This window comes from Hydra vulgaris, chromosome 03 (assembly GCF_038396675.1).
Source record: "Hydra vulgaris chromosome 03, alternate assembly HydraT2T_AEP".
Classification (NCBI taxonomy): Eukaryota; Metazoa; Cnidaria; class Hydrozoa; order Anthoathecata; family Hydridae; genus Hydra; species Hydra vulgaris.
The window spans coordinates 16,034,903-16,054,942 of record NC_088922.1 but is presented as its reverse complement, the minus strand read 5'-3'; the positions used below and the strand labels follow the sequence as shown (position 1 = coordinate 16,054,942).

Below are 20,040 nucleotides of genomic sequence, written 5' to 3'. Positions count from 1 at the left end.
CTCTTCTTTTTTTTAAAATAGAGGAGAATGGCAACATTACCGTCAACTGATTTGAACCGTACATGTTTAAGCCACATTAAACCAGAACTGTTTTAATAGAGCACGTTAACTACATAAAGAAATTACTCTTCACATACCACATTTTCTTCGTTGAGACTTACGAATTCACTATTTTAAGAGAAATGAAAACCACAAAATGTTACAAAGCATATATTTGGTGATTGTATAGCTATAGGCTTGAACCAAATATCGTTTATTGTATTTTGTTTATTAAATCCATTTTTACCGGTAAACCAAAAATACAGAATATTCTTTTTTGCTGCCTCTTTTTTTAAAAATACCGTTCAATACCATAAAAATATTGAAAAAAAAAATGTTAATAAATTTTGAATAATAAACCAAATCAGACTAAATGAATTTATTAATCAATGGCGTTACGTTACACAAAAATCAGTTGCAAAAAAAATTATGTGTCATATAATAGTTATTTAAAGAAGAAAAAAAAAAATTGAAATTGAAAATTTCAATTTTTAAGCATAGCCATAGTAAATACTATTTACAATTAATGAAAACATAATATCCTAATTGGTATTTTGCTAAATAGTATTAGTTAGCTTTACGTAACTGAAAGTTTCGATTATGTCTATTTTTTTTCTTCTTTTTTTTTTTTTAACATCTACACTTCCTACAAGGCTGAAAGCAACCACTATTATAGTTGAAAGTTACTGGAAGAGAAAAGATGAAGTTTATAGAGCAAGATAACAATTAACGGACGATTTAAAAGATTGCAAATTATATGAATCAGGAAAACAAGATAAAGGAAGCGAAATCTAAAGGGCTGATGTTTGAGAAAATAAAACTAGGCGAATAAGACTTTGGAGCACTTAGGAGCAGTCACAGTAAAAGGATGAGATTTAAAGCTAAAAAATTTTCGATTTGAAACCGTATTCTTGGCTTGTGCTATTCTTTTTCTTTTAGATGGTTTAAACACGCATCAGAAATAGTGCGTAACTTTTTACAGAGTTGAAATATTATGATTTGATATTTAAACCAAAATATTTCTGGGAAGTTAGCGAATGTTGCATAGATCTTAAAACTTTTACATAAGATATCTCTCTAATAATTCTCTATAATTATATTCTCTATAACAATTCTCTATTATTATAAAGAAAATAAAGTTCAACCATTTAAATTCCACCTGACTGCAGATCTTAAATCAGTGGCGGATGCAGCATGTCTTGATGTTTGAGATTTTCTTGATGTTTGAGACTTTCAGAGATGGAGCAAGCTCCAAACATTTATATGTTTATACTTATGTCAAATAAAGATGCTTTGCAAAGATTGCGATGATTGGGGCCTGGGATCAAAAAAGCCGTTAAAATGATGGTTATGCCTGCCCCAAAAGTGAGAGTTAATAAAAAAATTTTAATACTATTCTCAAATATATATATTCATCAATAAATTTTAAATTTCATACACTAATATCTTAGCGTTTAAAAATTACGACCGTAAAAAGATTGAACCCCTTTAATTTGAGGGGGTTACACATTTTTGAGGCCATAGTTTTTGAACCCAAAGAGATTTTTGTTATGAATTTTAAAATTTATTAATGAATATAAATTTAGTTGAGAATAGTAATAAAAATATTTTCTCTCACTGGTTTTAGGCAGGTGTCGCCAAAATTTTAGAACATTTTTGTTACTAGGCTCCAATCATCTCAAACATCAAAAAATGGTGCATCCACCCCCCTGTAAATTACTTAACTTGTAAAGCTTAGAAACCTATTTTACTCTTTTACAGTTTTACATTTTATAAAACTTTTTTAAATATTAAAATAATGTGGTTTTTAATTCTTTTTAAACGCTTTCTAACTCTTGTCATCCTACTAGAAAAGTGGTTTTAAAAAGTTGGAGTAAAGACGCTGAACTCCGATCTCTTAAATAACACTGTAATTGTTATTATGATCATTGAGTAAAAATGCGCAAATAAAAGTCGTACTGTAGATAAAGACCGCAAACTTTGCAAAGTTAAAAAACTTGCCAAGTTAAAGCACTATCTCTACTGCACGTGGTTTCTGTGCGTATTTCTAATAAATACAATTTATATGATAGAAACCAGGATTATTGCGTCATTTAAAAAAAGTTTAAATATATTAAAATTTCGTTATTCTATCGGTCGGCGTAGCTAAGTGGATACTTCGCAAAAATGATATTTGTTCACTTACCCCATCCACTAGCGCGATCTGGCCATTTTTAATTTTTTTTTTTTTTTTTTACCTTCACGATTAATTTGTATTACTAAAAGTTTATAACAATATTTCTATTTCATCCTAACTTTTTTTTAAAGTTTATCTTCTTTTTTAAAGAGCTGCATTATGATTATTATACGCGCTATCGTATCAAAACATTTTCCTAAAGTATGAAAAATTTTTAAATTTTTATCAAATAAAAAAATGTATTAAATAAAAAGTTTAAGAAAACGAACTTTTGAATTCGATGAAATAAATAAAAATGCGCGTGTATACGACATGGAAGCAATTTTGATACAAAGAGCTGCAAAATAAACACTTTAAACGCGTTTGTTTTTTATAGACGCATTCCAATGACGTAATGTTTGGAAACGAAGTAATGTATTTGGGAAATCAATGTAAACATCAAATAATAGTTTATAATTCTTGAGTACACGAGGCTTTTGAAGATTTACAAAATTATTTTACTAAATTACCAATTTTTTTTTTAAATTAATAGAAATTATAAACATTATAGCTGATTTTAAATCTATAGATAAAACTTCAATATGGGGTAAAAGTTTAAAATACTTGCCTCAGTTCACTATTAAAGAGATAGAAAACTACAGAAAAAAGAAAAAAAAAGCTAAAAAAATAAAAAAAATAAAGCCATTACAGTTTTTTGAAGAAGGCAAAAGATTTAAATGCAAACAGGGTTGGACTAGCTCTAAAACATGGACCGGGAAAACCATTAGTGACAGGCCTCATCAAATTGTAACAGCCTATTAACACTTCTTGTTTTTTTAAATATATTTTAATGTTTATAATAAAAGGATGGATGAGTTTTTCAATAATCCAATTAACGAGGGATCTCGCACCCAAACGAAGCAGCCCGAGGTTTCTTCAAAAAAAGGCACCTAGTGCTAATAAACTCTTTTTACAAGTTTTTAGGTTTTGTTAAACTTTCATAATTTTCAAGGAGATTTAGTTAAAAACGGCAAAAAATTTATTAAAAATTTAGGAGAAATTCATTACTCATGGAGATAATCATTTTCAATCTTCTTGAGGTTATTTAATAAGTTTAAAGAAGGTTTTAATTATTTAAGGTTTTTAATGAAGAGCGGGAACCTAGTGACACATTAATAAAATTATACAAATAAAAAAACCATTATGTTAAATAACTACCCTATGCGCGCATTACTGGTGATTTAGTAGTGATTCAATACTTATCGTAAGTGGTGATTTAGTACTTATTGAACGGTGATTCTGTAAACTTTTTATCACTAGTGATTGAGTGGCGATTAGTCACTAGTGATTAAGTAGTGATTATCACCGCTGGTTTAGCACTGATACATCAGTGATTTAGTAGTGATTCAATACTTATCGTAAGTGGTGATTTAGTACTTATTGAATGTTGATTCTGTAAACATTTTATCGCTAGTGATTGAGTGGCGATTTGTCACTAGTGAATAAGTTGTGATTATTACTGCTGATTTAACGCCGATTCTTTTGTTGCGATTACTTATTGTTATTAGTGATAAATTACTTATTATGTAAGAGTTTTTTTGCTTATAAACAATAGCTTTAAAAAAGTTATTATAAGGAAATATTTTAAATCCAATATTTTAAATACATAGATAAATAACTATTTGAATGTCTAATTAATTTTATTGACTGCAGAGAACGTAAGATAAAATACTTACTAAATAGTTAAAGCAGATAAGTAAAGCAATAAAACAAAAAATATTTTATAAAACGTTTTATTGTGTTTAATGACATAATGTGTTTTAATCTTTAAATAACAGCTTTTTAACGAATTTCATCAGGACAGTTTGTCGTAACGTTAAACAGGCCAGTTTGTCGTATTTCTGATTGTAAAATTTATTATCTTTTGCGTGCTAATTTGTTGTCCGCATCGTGACTCCCGACTGCCTCTAAAAATAAAAACATAGCAATTAAAAATATGAAGTTTCATCTTTAAATATTCAAAGTTTTTTCCCTACTATATTAAATTAATACTAATAAGTAATAATATTAAAATTTTATATATATTGCTATTAAGCTTTTAAAACTTTTAAGTTATTCTTACCAACTGTAAATATATATAATGACAATAATAATAATAATAATAATAATAATAATAATAATAATAATAATAATAATAATAATAATAATAATAATAATAATAATGATAACAATAAAAAAACAAAATACTATTTAACGTAAATAAATATTTTAAAAATATACAAAACAAAAATACTAAATAAAACCTTTATCTATTGATGGCAGAAGTATTGGAAAATGTCCAGGATTTACCCATTTAGGTTGAAGTCATCACCTATATAACAAATTGATAATTTAAAAAACAATTTAGTATAATTGCAAGTAAAGGTAACGACTTAAAACAAGTTTATCAATATAACTTCTGAAATATGATAATGGTTAATTAATAATAATTAATAATAGCATAATTATCCAGCTTTTCGATCAATTTCAGTCATCTCAAGTTTCTATCAATTTTAGTCATCTCAAATGTCTTCGTATGCTTCAATCTCTGACAATCATTAACTGTTTTCACATTACAGCTATTAAAAAAAAAAAGTTCAAACAAATTTGTGTCATTAACAACTTGTAGTCAAAGCAACAACATAATTTATCTCAAAAAACTAATCACGTGAGATTGTTCCATGTTCAATAAAATGGCTTATTTTTCCATATTTCTACAAGATTTCTAAAACTTTAAAATAAACAAAATAAAACAAGGTAAATCACGAACCAACACTAAACAAAAATCATCAAAAATTCTGCAAATTTAGACATTTCCGTTTCCTAAATGAGTTGCGTTTACGATGGCTACGGAATTAACATGCCCATTAATATTTACATGAATTAATATTAAAATAACGCTAAATTACAGTCATAAAAGAATAAAGAAAATAGTTTTTTTATTTCATTAGTAAAAGAAAAACAGATTATAATGTTTTACTATGATTTTCAATTTTTTTTTTCTCTGTGCGTATATTTAACACGCCAGCTTGTCGTAACCATTCACCCATAAAACTGTGGAGTTGTATATCTTTGGCATCAGCATGCTGACTTCTGACTGCCTCTAAACGAATAAAACTGTACTTTAAAATTTAAAATTGAAATACCTTTTCATAAAACACGAGCTACAAAATTTCTTAAAATATACTATGAAAAAATATTTCTTTGTATATACCTATAACAGCTGAATAAACATTTTTGAATTCGATACAAAAATTGCACTTCTGAGAAGTGCCTTTAATATTATAGTTTGATGCAACATCTTTTGTGATAAGTTTGTTCATCACCTCGTATATACTTTTTTTTGGGTGGTTGCAACAAGCACGAACTAAAACTGCCACCTGTATTAATAATTACTCACAATAATTAACATTCGAATATTCATAGTAACCAGTGGATGATCTATAAGGGCACGTATTTCCCTCTACTAAACTATATAAAATATCAGAATAGCAAGCAAAGCAAAAAATATTGAAAATACCAAGTCAATTTTGGTTAAACACTATTGCCAACAAAGTAGTAACAAAGCATGTGATATAAAAAAGTAACAATGTATGCAATACTTAATTCAGGGTTGCCAATATAATTTTAAAAATTTTTCCCTGAGTAAAGAGCGTTTTTCCCTGAGTATAGCTTTTTAAATTCCCTGAATTTTCCATATTCTTTCCAGTTTATCTACTAGATTATAACTATCCTTATTTAAACAAAAATAATTATATATGACAGACTAAAAGTTTTACAACAACAGCTACATCTTGCAAATTTATTGTTAAAATATTAGTATATTTATTATTAGTATTGACAAGCTATTCTTACAAAAAAAATTATTGTTCAAAAATTTAAACAAAAAAATATTTTTCTTGGGTTTTCTCAGAATTTTATAAAAATTTAAAAAAATCCTTGAGTTTTCCAAAATCCAGGTTTTTCCTAGGTTTCGTGCTATTTCCAGGTATTCCAGGTCTTCAAAGGTTGATCACCAACCCTGTAATTGTATGTGTGTATACATTTATTTTATGTGTATACATGCAATTGTATGTATACTGTATTGTATGTATATGCGTGTGAAAACGACTTAACTTAAACAAGCTTTCCTACTAATATTTTATATATTACATACAGTGTTATCAACTGAGCAAACAACTGGTCAAACTGAGCTAACAACCGGTCAAACTTACTATTTAAATCTACTATAGGCTATTACTAAAACTATCAAATACAGTAAACTCCCAATAACTCGAACCTCCAAGAGACCAAGAAATTTGTTCATGTTATTGGGAGTATAATATATATAAGGGTTAAACAGGGATTCAAAATTAGTTTAAGTTACTGGAAGTTCAAGTTATCAAGGTTTCGAAATATCGGGAGTTTACTGTACTTTTTATTATTCTTAAAAAATTAATAAAATGTACAATGAAACAGCAAAACAATAATGAATAAAGTTAAATGTTGGTAACATTACATACCTGCTGCTTTGTTACTATTGATAATGTTAAAGACTGGTATCTAATGTTGGTAACATTACATATCAGTCTTTAACATTATCAATAGTAACAAAGACTAACTTATTAGCAATATCTACTCCTGTATATTGTACTCCAGATAACTTTTCCATCAGATCTTTTTGACTTTGCTTCACCTCCATTAGTTCTTTTGTTATATTTTTTAGGATTTTCATTACATTTTTCTGGAAAACTATTAGTTGTTTAAAGTTTAATATTTAAAATTACAAATATCATTTACTTACTAGTAAGTAAATAATATTTGTATTTTATTAAATATTAATAAAAAACTAGTGTTAATAACATTACATTAAATAAGTTTTTCTGTTTGTTTTTTAAGTTTTATTTGTTTTTATAACTTCTAGATTTAAGTTGCTTTAATATTATTCATTTATTTTGTGTTTTTAACTTTTACTTTTATATTTTATTATGTTTTAAACTTTGTGTTTTATAGGTTTTTCACTCCATTAACTAGTTTGTAACTATTTGAGTGAGACCTAACCTATTAATATAAACTTGTGTGTGTAAATCTATAATATGGTTGAATAAAAATAAATTAATAGTTGTTTTCTAAATTGTTAACAATAAAAGTTTAAAGAAAACATTATAGATAACAAACATACCATCTTGTGATGAAGCAGAAGTATTATCAACCTCATAACTAATAACAGATTTACTACTGCAATCTGCAATAATAAATTTAGTTCATTCATATACATAAGTATTTTATGAAAAAGTAGTATCAAACAAATATAAAGAATAAAACTGTACCATTGCTTGTGAAATGCTGCTGGGTATTGGATTTAATCAACGATACTTGAGACTGACATTCTGGTTCAATCTCCAAATCAACTTTATGGTTTTTTTTTGTCATCGAAGTCCGATTAGAAGGCACTTTAAGTGAAAAAAATTCAAATTATTATAAGAAAAAATGAAAACTTTCTGCACCTTAAAAATCCGAAACACCTCTTCATACATACCTGATATACTTTTTTATAAATAGATATTATTTGTTATAAATACTTAGCAAGCATTAAAAATAATACACAAAGATCCTTCTAAACTTGTGTTCAGTGTTTCTAAGTGTGTTATTTGTTTTACTCTTAAAAATACCATTGCAGATAGTTTAGGTTATAAATCAAATGACACAAAGAAATAAAATTGTATGTAATAGGAGTGAAAATGCAACAGCAAAAAAATACATAAGTAAATAATATAAAATTAAGAACATTTTTGTAGAGACGACGGAAGTATTGTCTATAGTGGTCTCTGCCTCCTCATCACTGCTGCAAGTCAATTTTTTTTTTTTTTTTTTGATTGATTGGGAGCAAACTCGTTATCTACAATAAACAATAGATAAAACTAATTTGTTTAATTATAGAAAAACACAATTTATAGATATAATTTAAATATTTCTTACCAAAATCATCATCGCTCATGAAATATGGTAATGTAAATCGGTTTATTCGCTTTAACAAGTTTTCATCATCTGTATCCTCATTTGTATCATTAGCTGAGGGGATCATCTAACATTCAGAGAAGCTGCCTAAAATAAAAAAAAATATTATAAAATACAGGAATAAATTCTAAGTTAAAAAATATATATATATATAAAATACAGGTAATTATTGCACTTATAAATATTGTATTAAATAAACATACTTCCACTGCCATATTTCTTTAACAAAATGAACCTAGACCAGTCTTTTGCTCTGATTTAGATCTGTCTGCTTAAAATTAATGGCTTCACATTCACAACTTTAGGCCAACAGACCCATAAACTGCCATTACTTTCTTCTACCCAATTTGATGGGACTGTACCATATTCAATTGAATGTGGAGGTTCAAGCCATTTTGCATTGATAAATTTTTCCATATTTTTGTAAAAACTAGAAACTTGAAAAAGAAGTGTAAAAAAAAGAAACATAATTTATAAATAATTATTTGTGAATACATATTTAATGAATGTACCCCCTTTTTGATTTTTTATACTTAAACTTAAAAATTAAAACTAAAAATAAATACTGACATGATAACAGGTGTGACATGTATTCAACTAATATATATTATTGTAGTTGAATATATATATATATATATATATATATATATATATATATATATATATATATATATATATATATATATATATATATATATATATACATATACATACATATGTATATATATATATATATATATAAAGTTTTTCAAATGTAAATGTTTTTAATATCTTAGGTCTCAAAAGACCCAACAAGTAAAAAAATTCCAAAAATAATAAATATTTTATACAAAATTGATAATTTATGTTTTATTGCATAAAAATCTTTTAACAAAAAATAAAAAAGTCTACGTTTTCATGGTTTTTGTTCAAATTTTTCCCCCCCTCTTTTAAGATCCAACATGACATACATTTGAATTTTTGAAAAAAACAAGAAATACATGCAAATTTTAGTTGCTTGGAAGAACCAATAGAATATATATATATATATATATATATATATATATATATATATATATATATATATATATATATATATATATATATAAAATGAGAAAGTCTTTTTAAACAACAGTTATCATAAAATAAAAAATTTTTATTCATTTTGTTATGCTACATTGTATAAAAATTGTAAAATCATTATAAAATTAATTTGGAAACCATATATAAAATTCTCTTTTGTGCCATCTACTAAAATTCATTCTCGTGTTACTTGTCATTTAATTAAGTCTCATCCTTTTTCTGTGAATATTCCTAAGTGCTCCAAAAACTCTTATTTACTTAGTTTTTTTTCTCAAATATTAGTTCTTTGGAATTTGGTACCTTCATCTTGCTTTCCTAATTCATATAATTTGCAATCTTTTAAGTCATCTGTCAATTGTTATCTTGCTCTATAAACTTCATCCTTTCTCTGATCCAGTAACTTCCAATTCTAATAGTGGTTGCTTAATAGTACTGCTTATAATACTTTACCAGTGGTTGTTTGCAGCCTTGTTGGAAGCGAAGATTTTTTGGTTAAACAAAAAAAAAAATTAACTTCAAATATAAATAAGACCAAATGTGTAAAAGTAATAATCAAAATTATAGATTTGTAAAATTGTCATTAAGGTCACAGTGGAGAAGAGGAATAAGTACATAGCCTTCTTTATCACAAGGCATCATGATAGCTTTGTGTAGCAATGCATTCTTTTCCAATACAATTTCCTTGCAATTTGACAAAGTTATTAAATATGAATAACTGAACTTGGTAAAGGACTTTCGAAAAAATTTGTTAGTTTCGAAAATTTAAACAATTTACAAAAATATTTGTTTTCTACAACTTTCTCAACAACTACAAAACCTATTTTGCTGATATAATAAACTCTATTTCTAAAATTTGTATTAAAGATTACTGATTTTTTTTTGGTAATAGATGTATTACTTTACTTTGTTCATCAAGCCTTTTAACAACTTGAGCAACTGTATATGTACCACTATGAATTTTTCTTTTAATTTTTCCAAGGTAATTTTCAAAAGGAAATGCAGATATTTTATTCAATGATACTTTGTGATTTATTACATCATCAGCTAAATGAATAATACTGTGCACATTATAAGATGCAAACAATGGTCCATAAAAAACAATTGATTCTGTTGTAAACCATTCTAACAAATTCTTACAGTAAGAAACCATTGAGTTATCTTTAACCATTGTCTCAGATAAAAGAATGTTTATTGCAACTGAAAAAGCCAATAAAAGTTTATACTCATCATGCGATATTTTGCCTTTCATAACTACAATTCCAGCATATAATAAAAAAAAGCGAAATTCAGTTGCTTTAAAATCAGAAAATTCATCCAAACTTCTCGGCCAACCTTGAAAATCTGTTGGTGTGCATTTTCTTATTTCGAGCAACTGCGAAGAAATTTTGCTGTGTACAGAGGAACCTATTTTGTTAATATAATTCTTCATAAGTTTCTTTCTAACCCCCAGACAAACTAAATGCATGTAGTCAAGTATAAATCCAGTCACCATTGGAATTTCAAGTTTGGATAATGGTGATTTACCAATCTGGTGCTCTGAATAAAATTTTTCTTTAAACTTTTTATTATCTTGTATTAAAGATTTAGTACCTAACAATCTTATACCTTTATGATACTCACCATGTTCTTCACATCTTTCACAACTGTCATATCCACTATGACTTTTTATACATTTTAAAAATGCTCTGGCTGGTGCATCACATACAAATGCCTTAACTATCACCTTTAGGCCTTCATACCCATTTATAAAATAGAATTTTAACTCTGCGACAAATTTTTTGAGGTATTCTCCAAGAACTGTAGGTTTTCCTTCACCATACCATAAAGCAATTGCATATGGACCTTGTTGATTTATAGTACACAATATAGGCCACATTTGTTTTTTCTTACAATTGTATATTCGAGTGCCATCAACATTCATAATAAGATCAAACTCTGCTGGCTTTCTGAAGCATTTTACATAATTGCTGAGTGCAATTTTTAAAGAAATATAAACAAAATCACCTCCAGCAACGTTTTCAACATCCACACTTCTTAAAGTATTTTTTAAAGATGTTCCACTTTTAGGGATGTCTTTTATGAAAGAGTTCAAATGTGTCAAAAGCTCGTTTAACGGTTTAGACTTGATATTATTTTCAACAGCCCATTTATAAAGAAAACTTCGAGTCTTGACAGATTGAGAAACCTCACTTTCTGTATTACCATTTTTTTTGCAACAACCTACTTTTTCATCATCTTCTTTATCTTCATCGCCTTCTTTATCTTCGTTGTCTTCTTTATCTTCGTCGTCGTCTTTTTTACCTTCTTCCTTTTTGTCGTCATTTTCATTAGCTTCTTCTTCGTCGTCGTCTTCCTTACCTTCTTCCTCTCCGTCTTCTTTACCTTCTTCTTCTTCGTCTTCTTCTTTACCTTCTTCTTCTTCATTGAAAAACTTTTTAAAACTTCTATAATCTCTCATATAGCTTTTCATGTAGTGCTTGCGCTTATTATCTGCCATTTTTTATTGAGATGAGTTATAACTATTTTCGTATTTTGATATATAACTAAATAGTCACTACTTAATAAGCATTGAATCACCACTTACATAAAATTATTTCGGGATATTTGATTTTTGCGTGTAAATAAGTAATGTATTAGTGGTGATAGAGTGGTGATTGAGTAGCGATCACTAGTGATCACCACTTAATCACCGTTGAGCAATACTAAATCACTAGTGATGCGCGCATAGGGTAATGAGTTATAATAATATAAATCATTAAAACTTTTTTTAGTAAAGAACTATGTTTCACAGCTTCATCAATAATGATGTTGTCGTGTGTTAATTCTTCTAAAATGTCTTTATATAAATTCATTAAGATCCAAGCATCCAAATTGTCAAGTGATAAACGATTCCATAGACAATTTTTTATATAATTTAAAGTAGAAAAACTTTTTTCACAGCCTACTTGGGACAAGACACGGTCAAGATATATTTATAGGCCAAAATTAAATGGCTGTACGACTCAAAAAATAATCTGCACTGAAACAAAACGTTGAAACAACAAAGAAAACAATTAAAATAGCTTTGTTTTGCAGTTTTCTTGTTCAATTTCATTTTCTTCCAAATCTAACTTTGGTAGCTCAGTGCCTCTATTTGTGTTATAACTTGCATAAACTTCAGATAAATTTAATTTAAGTTTATCCCATATTTTAGTAAAATCTTAAAATTCATCATAAAACATGGATTTCTGATAATTTAATTAACTGACAGAATATATAAGTTGAAAGTTGTAACTAAATGTATGCCTTAATGAACTAAAATGTATGTAGTAATAAATATAGTAACATATTACATAACAAGAAACCGGATAATGATATGCTTAAATTTAAAAATACATAAATAGCATCGCGAGAACATATCCACAACAATAATTTTGATAACAAGACGTATTTTCAGAAATAGGGGCGACTGAATAAGTGCGAATTTCATAACTGCGAATCTGCATAAGTGCGACTGGCATAAGTGCGAACTGGCATAAGTGCGAACTGGCACAAGCGCGAACTGGCATAAGTGCGAATCACTTGCAAAAACTGGCATAAGTGCGAACTAGCACATTTGCAAAACATTGGATATAAGTATATAGGATTTGCAAACATTGGCATAAGTGCGAACTGGCATAAGTGCGAACTGGCATAAGTGCGAACCAACTGCAAAAACTGGCATAAGTGCGAACTGGCACAAGCGCGAATTAGCATAAGTGCGCCGAAAGAATTTGCAAACATTGGCATAAGTGCAAATTGGCATAAGTGGCGAATTGGCAAGTTCGCACTTATGCCAATTCGCACTTATGCCAGTTCGCACTTATGCCAATTCGCACTTATGCCAATGTTTGCAAATTCTTTCGGCGCACTTATGCCAGTTCGCGCTTGTGCCAGTTCGCACTTATGCCAGTTTTTGCAATTGATTCGCACATATGCCAGTTCGCACTTATGCCAGTTCGCACTTATGCCAATGTTTGCAAGTTCTTTCGGCGCACTTATGCCAGTTCGCGCTTGTGCCAGTTCGCACTTATGCCAGTTTTTGCAATTAATTCGCACATATGCCAGTTCGCACTTATGCCAATGTTTGCAAATTCTTTCGGCGCACTTATGCCAGTTCGCGCTTGTGCCAATTTGCACTTATGCCAGTCTTTGCAACTGCTTCGCACTTATGCAGATTCGCAGTTATGAAATTCGCACTTATTCAGCCTCCTCCAGAAATATACTTTGTTGACGCTTTAGTGGTTGTTTTTTTTATATCTTTATCTACCAGTTTTACGGTACTCGTAAGACGTCATAAAATTATACTGTTATAATGTCTAATGTTTATTATTAATAAGATATGATAGAATTTCAAGTGGAAAAAATACTTTTTTTTACTAAGTACAGTAACAGGCGGAAGCCGGCAGCCACAGCCACAAAAGTTGTCCGGTCTACCGGGAAATTTCCCAGTGTCCCGGGGGGCTAGTCCAACCCTGAATGCAAAAGATATATACCAACTGAAAATATCTATACTTCGCATACTCTTACTTACATAATTCTAACAGCAAAATGCAAAGCAGCATGAAAAATGAAGTTCGTTATTCAAGGATTTGTATTAGCAGACTGTCTACCTCTGTTTGAAAACCATTTTGCTTATGTCCTGTTGGAAAAAGTGGGTAATGTAATTAATAATGTATTATTATAACTTGCATATTATTTTTTAAATTTATTTGAGTATGTACCTTGATTATGTTTAAATATACTTGAGTATAATCGTATGATGTCATTCTTATTTAAGCTTTATGAGTGTTCTTTAAATTTACTTGAGTATGTACCTGAAGAATAATATATCTTTTCTCCTTTACTACCTGTCCTTTATAATAAAATCATTGCTGTGTACAACTGGGAGCTTAATAATTAACAAAAAGATTTTTAGTTATCAACGTAAGCATCTTCTAAACAAAGAATTATTTTGTCTTAGCTTCTAAATGAAGTTCATTCCAGAAGGATTTTTTTTTTTAAGTCTTAGCTTTTAAATGAAGCCATTCCAGAGGATTTTTTTTTTTGTCAATTTATTTATATATGATTAACATAGTTGTAAAGGGCTTAAAAAGACTTAAAAAATGAGGGGTCTTTCAACTTTAGAAGTCATTGCATTTTTTGTGCTGAAAAAACGGGTGATTTTTTGACAAAACGCCTTGTCTTTATATTGTATGAAAAATTTAGCGCTGAAAAATGGCGCCAAAACTTATGAAATGACGCCGAAATAAAATAATAAAAACATCAAAAATCAAACGCAAAAATTAAAACAAACGATACGCGAAGGAATAAAAACATTATTTTAAAAAGTTCTAAACAAAATTTCTAGGTACCATTTCTTCAAAAATATATATATATATTTATTTTTAATTGAGGAAATGCTATAATTGTCATTTCCTCATGGACTCTTTTAAAAAACACTGTTTTTTCTACATAGCTTTGAAGTTTCTAAATGCTGAGAATTAAATATTTATGCATGAATGTTAAAAGAAGCCGTATATGGTTAGAGAACCATATCTAAAAAATATCGTCAAACTGGTTATTATACACAAAAACAAGTTACAATGGGGTTAAATTTTGTGACTTATATTATGGGGTTAAGTTTGTAAATATTTGAGAGATTTGCAAGAACACCATCATAAGAACACCTTCGCTGATTTGTTTTTTTAATTAGTTACAAAGTTAAATGGCTTTTACATAAGTTTTATTCTACCACAAATATTGGATAATGCCATTAATAGTCAAAAAATAATATTACCCACGTAAATAAATGTTTTTATTTTTGATTTTGTTTTTTGATAGCTGGTGGGAGAAAATTGCATAAAAAATTTAGCGACACTAAAAGCATAAATAACTGATCATTTGTTTTAATTTTGGTTTTGGACCATATATATCCTTACTGACTTTGAGATTTTAAAATGAGCATTTTTGATATTAACTCTTGTTTGTCTTTTTCAAATAAACTAATTTCATGTTGTAGGTCAACACAACAATAGCTACTTGTGAGACTGCAGACAACCTCAGAGTCAATAAATTTACTTTGCTATTAATTTTAATCTCTTTATTTTTAGAACGTTTTCAAAAATTTCAAAAAGTTTTCTTTTTTAAGAGAAGCCCTTTTTATTACATCAGTTTGCATTTTAAGTTAAAAAAAGATAAAAATGCCCCCTATTTTTAGAGTTTTTCTGCCAATATTTTGTTGCATTGGTTTGACAAGGTTAAAAGAACGATGATGAATGGAATTTTTTAAATTCTAGTTATAAAGGTGTTCTAAAAAGACCTAACGGTTTTATCACAGAACATCTCGGAAAAAAAATACAACTAGGAAGTTCACACCTCTTTCATAAAATCGAAAAAAGGTTTGATGTTGCTCTCAATTCTATAACCACTATAACCACTAGGCCACGGCTGCTCAATTGTATACGCTGTAGCATCTTGGAGTAATATCAAAAAGTGTACTCTCGAGTCTTTAATAAAAAAAGGGTGAGGGACGTTTATTAATTTTTGGAAAATTTTCCCACCCACCCCAGGCTTATTAAGACCCTCCTCCCCTCCCCCTCGTTTATTAGTTTTTACTTGTTGTCAACAAAAAAATTATATCTCAAAACTAAAAAAAATCAGAGAAAATCGGCCATAAAAATTTGATAATAATTTTTTCAGTCACTGATAAAAACAGGCTTTAAAAATCGCCGACCTAGTAAATCTCAATTTGTCGAAAATAAGCTTTTGGTTTATTTCTCACCAAAATATAAGACTTATACCAGCATTTTAAATCCTATTGAAATTATGATAAAACAGTAGTTCAAAAATGCGCATTAGGCCGCAAGCCACGCTAGAATTAAATAGTTTTGTAAAATGCGTGTTTTGTAAAAAATATTAGTTTGGATTTATAAACTCAATTATTTTAAAAAAATACGCATATTGTAACATATCCCTCCCCCTCTCTCTCTTGTATTAAGGACTCGAGAGTACATTTCATAATCATATTTTAGGAAAAATTAAATTGCTTCTTCAATAACTTTTGCATACCATAAACTCACGTCTGGTCATTTCTTTGACCGTGACTCATAAAAAGGTGTTACATTTTTAATGGTGTTTTAGCAAAACTTATTACAAATCTTTCATCATTAACTATGTGGAATATGCCCGCGCCATAACATTGGCATTTAATGAATTATGCTTTCCTCAACAGATTTGTTAGTCAATTGTTTGATATCGCTGTTGCCTTGTTGCCAACAACACCATAACTGATATTAAAAAAAAGGTAAACTGATGATGTCAATTTATGGTTCTTGGCTACTATCCAATTGACATCTTCAGCATTTTTTTTTCTCGGTACTTTTTACTTATCATAACTAGCGTCTTCATTTTCAGCAGCAATTCCACAAGCAATACTAGCTTAATCATTAAACGAAAATAGCATTGTGTCTTGTAAATCAATAAATGTGCATAATTTCATAACAAAGTTGATAGCAGTCAAACCAAAAAGGTTTTTCAAATCTTGATTTTTCTTCAGAACATTGAACTTTGCTTTTTCTTATTTAAAACTGTTTGTAAATGTTTTTGCCTTCACTTGTATTTCAACAAGTGGTATCAGTTGTTTATATACAGCAGATCGTTCATTATTCAAACTTTTTTTCATTTAGAGTTAGCATCAGAACATTTTATTAGACACGCAGTAATTCAGATAGATGTCGAGAACTAGCTTTGTTGGAACAAAAGAGTTTCCAACGTACACTGAGAAGACCTAGATAGTTCTGCTTTTTTATGGTACACCAAGTTATTTTAAGTAATCTTTTCCCTTCAGCTGTATATATATATATTTTTTTCTTTTTCTTTTTCTTTTCTGTGCTTAACCGTTAATTCGAAGAATTTGAACAGCTTGTTGAATCAATAGTTGCTTATCTTTAAGTTTTTCAGTTCCTTTCCTACAACTTTCAAATCACCCAAATGTTTCTGTTGCTTTAATTCAAGAAGTATTATAGCACTACGTTTTTTTATCCATTCTCTAACTTTAACTGGTTTTTGACGTTGTTCATCGACCAACATATTTTGTGTTTCAACCTTATTTGTATTCGATTCCTAAATAATGATGGTTCACTAGTGATGATTTTCAATTCATCAGCAACTGAAATGTGACTGATTTTGTCTAAAACTGTCAGCAGTAACACCCCATCAGCAGACGATTTAACAGATAGAGATGCAATAAAATTTTCTATGTTTTCTACTTTATGATGTTTTTCCGATAACTCTTGCTGCAACCATTTTTAACTCGTTCAATTTCGATTGACATGTAGATGGTTGTGCTTCAGTTTTTTTGGATGTGCTAAAGTATCATCTCATTGTTATCAGCTAAAGTATCATCTCATTGTTATCAGCTAAAGTATCATCTCATTGTTATCAGCTAAAGTATCATCTCATTGTTATCAGCTAAAGTATCATCACATTGTTATCAGACCTGTTTCAAGATCTATTTTTCACTAGATTACAGTACAGATCTGGTATAATACTTAATTTATTTTTTTTGAACATGCCTATGGTCGTATAATATTAGAAACTTTTTTATAAGATTTTTAAAAGATGTATTTATAATAAAATATAGTATCATAGTTTTTATTTCGTATCAACAAAATATAAGAATTTAGCATTACTTTTCAAAAGTTTAGATATCTATCACTACGTGTATTAAGTATAATCCTATATTAGCATTTGACATTTTAAAATGGCTTAAAAGAAACAACTTGATGTCAAAAACTGATGTCCCATCGTATTTTGAAACATATATGTATTTTGCTACACATACAGCATATAGAGATTTCAAAATAATATTAAATTTAGATGTTAGTAGTGATCAGTGATAGCGATTCTCTGCTGGACAAATTTCACATGAAAATATTGTGTGCATTTTGTGTTTTTGTGTTCTTTCTGACATTATTGTTCTGTCGTTAAGGTAAAAAAAAAAAAAAATCTTTTCACTAAAACAAAATACATTCTTTTTATACAAAAGCCATGATTATTTATTTGTATCTCTAAAACGCCACAAAGGGTATTATGGGGCAACACAAGACAGGGGGAAAATGATACAAATGTTTGTAATCCCCACTAATTTTAGTTAAAATCATTTTTTTTTTCAATTATATAAAGCAACTTAGTTTGCACATTTAATAAGCAAACTGGAAACCACTATTTTGAAGAAAGTTTTATAGGTTCAATTAAAATTACAAAACTTTTTGTAAATTATACGTATTTTTGGCATTATTGGCTGAATTCTGTTTCACCGAGCGAAAGTGATTTCATAAAAACGGGATTTTCCTAAATTTAGTAAATGAACTCGGTTTGCTACAATTAATTAAAAATCCCACGCATAAAGTGTATGTTCTTGACCTCATATTTTTTATTCACATTTATCTTTTTTTCTTTTGATATCTCTGTTTTGTGCCCTTTTAGCAATTACGACCATAACACAGTCCGATTTTCTATAAATAGGAATGATTTCAACCAGAGTAAAAATAAATCAGATTCTTTCTGCAACTTTGCTTATGCTGATGTTGAGGGTCTTCAGTATTATCTATCAAATATAAATTGGGACATCGAGATTATTTATGTCTTTACAATAGAGGACTACAGGAGCATTTTCAAAAAAGGCATTTTTGAACTGATAGTTATCAATTTGTACCCATCAGAGACTACTGTTGCAAAATAAAAAATCATTATTCAAAAGACATTTAAAAAATCTTTTGCCGCAAAACAATTCATGGAAAAAATGGTCCATTACAAAAACTATTAAGAACCAATCCCAGATAATGCAATAAATAAGCTAAATTCCGGTAATATAGAAATTGCTCACGTTGTTACGTAATTTTTTGGAAGTGTTTTTACTGAAGCTAACAGTTACCTTTCTAATATTGACAGTTATTTTAAAGATTTAATTTGTATTGACAGCGTTAATTAGTAGATTAATTAGATAATTAGACAGCGTTAACTTTTCTGTAGACTCAGTGCATAAAACCTTAGTCAAAATTAAACTTAGCTTATTTATCAATAACATATCATCAGTAGTTAACAGACTTAAACAAAAAGATTCCTCAGAGATCTAAATGAAAAACAAAGAAAGTTTGTTTTGGATTTTTGCGATACATAAAAAAAATCAAAAAGTAGGCATCAAATATCAACACATACCACAAGGCATTTCATAAATTATACACGTGAAGAAATAGTCTAGCTGATTAAAATGCTTTTAAGAAAAACACTTTTGTTACAAATATGTTATGTTAAGAAAATATTTTACAGAACTACTTGAAACAGAATTTAGAAATTATAGAAAAGTATCTTTAGACATTTTTAAGTGTTCTTTGAAAAAAAGAAGTTTCTTGTTTACATTAAAATGTATTTTGAAATTATGATTTGCTTAACAAATATGAAATTTTGACCAGTATAATGTTTTATTTTTTTAAACTTTGGTCAATATCCTGAATCATTTGAAAGAGGTGAATTTAAAAGTCCTTTTGACAATACTGTTCAATGGCTTTTCTTCAATTTGATTAAAGATAAAGTTTTTTTGACTTCCATATTCAATACTTTTATGCTTTAATGCATTGCTTAATTGAATTTGAGTGTTATCATCACTATATACTTTTCCATATTAATTTATAAGATACCGCTGAAAACTTTCTACACCAAAATCAAATAAAGAACTATGTTGTTTTAAA

The 20,040-nt window shown here is 28.3% G+C and overlaps 2 protein-coding genes across 2 annotated transcripts; both read right to left on the bottom strand.

Annotated features, from left to right (window-relative positions):
- Positions 1 to 3,978: 3,978 nt before the first annotated feature.
- On the bottom strand, positions 3,979 to 8,669 carry LOC136077977 (uncharacterized). The gene is made up of 9 exons (XM_065792462.1): positions 8,434 to 8,669; positions 8,192 to 8,317; positions 8,001 to 8,111; positions 7,543 to 7,665; positions 7,395 to 7,457; positions 5,448 to 5,613; positions 5,214 to 5,336; positions 4,498 to 4,565; positions 3,979 to 4,161 (listed from the first exon to the last, which is right to left on the bottom strand). Exons 4-8 carry the CDS (start codon positions 7,543 to 7,545, stop codon positions 4,540 to 4,542), a joined length of 381 nt encoding a protein of 126 aa, XP_065648534.1. The 5' UTR covers positions 7,546 to 7,665; positions 8,001 to 8,111; positions 8,192 to 8,317; positions 8,434 to 8,669; the 3' UTR covers positions 3,979 to 4,161; positions 4,498 to 4,539.
- A 719-nt stretch (positions 8,670 to 9,388) lies between these two features.
- On the bottom strand, positions 9,389 to 12,746 carry LOC136077976 (uncharacterized). The gene has a single exon (XM_065792461.1). It carries the CDS (start codon positions 11,787 to 11,789, stop codon positions 10,158 to 10,160), a length of 1,632 nt encoding a protein of 543 aa, XP_065648533.1. The 5' UTR covers positions 11,790 to 12,746; the 3' UTR covers positions 9,389 to 10,157.
- Positions 12,747 to 20,040: the final 7,294 nt, after the last annotated feature.

Coding starts and splice junctions, on each gene's coding strand:
- LOC136077977 (XM_065792462.1), bottom strand. Junction 5,337..5,447: donor TGTTTATTCAGCTGTTATAG/GTATATACAAAG, acceptor TTATTCGTTTAG/AGGCAGTCAGAAGTCAGCAT. Junction 4,566..5,213: donor AAAAAAAATTGAAAATCATA/GTAAAACATTAT, acceptor TTTGTTATATAG/GTGATGACTTCAACCTAAAT.
- LOC136077976 (XM_065792461.1), bottom strand. CDS start 11,789: ATGGCAGATAATAAGCGCAAGCACTACATGAAAAGCTATATGAGAGAT.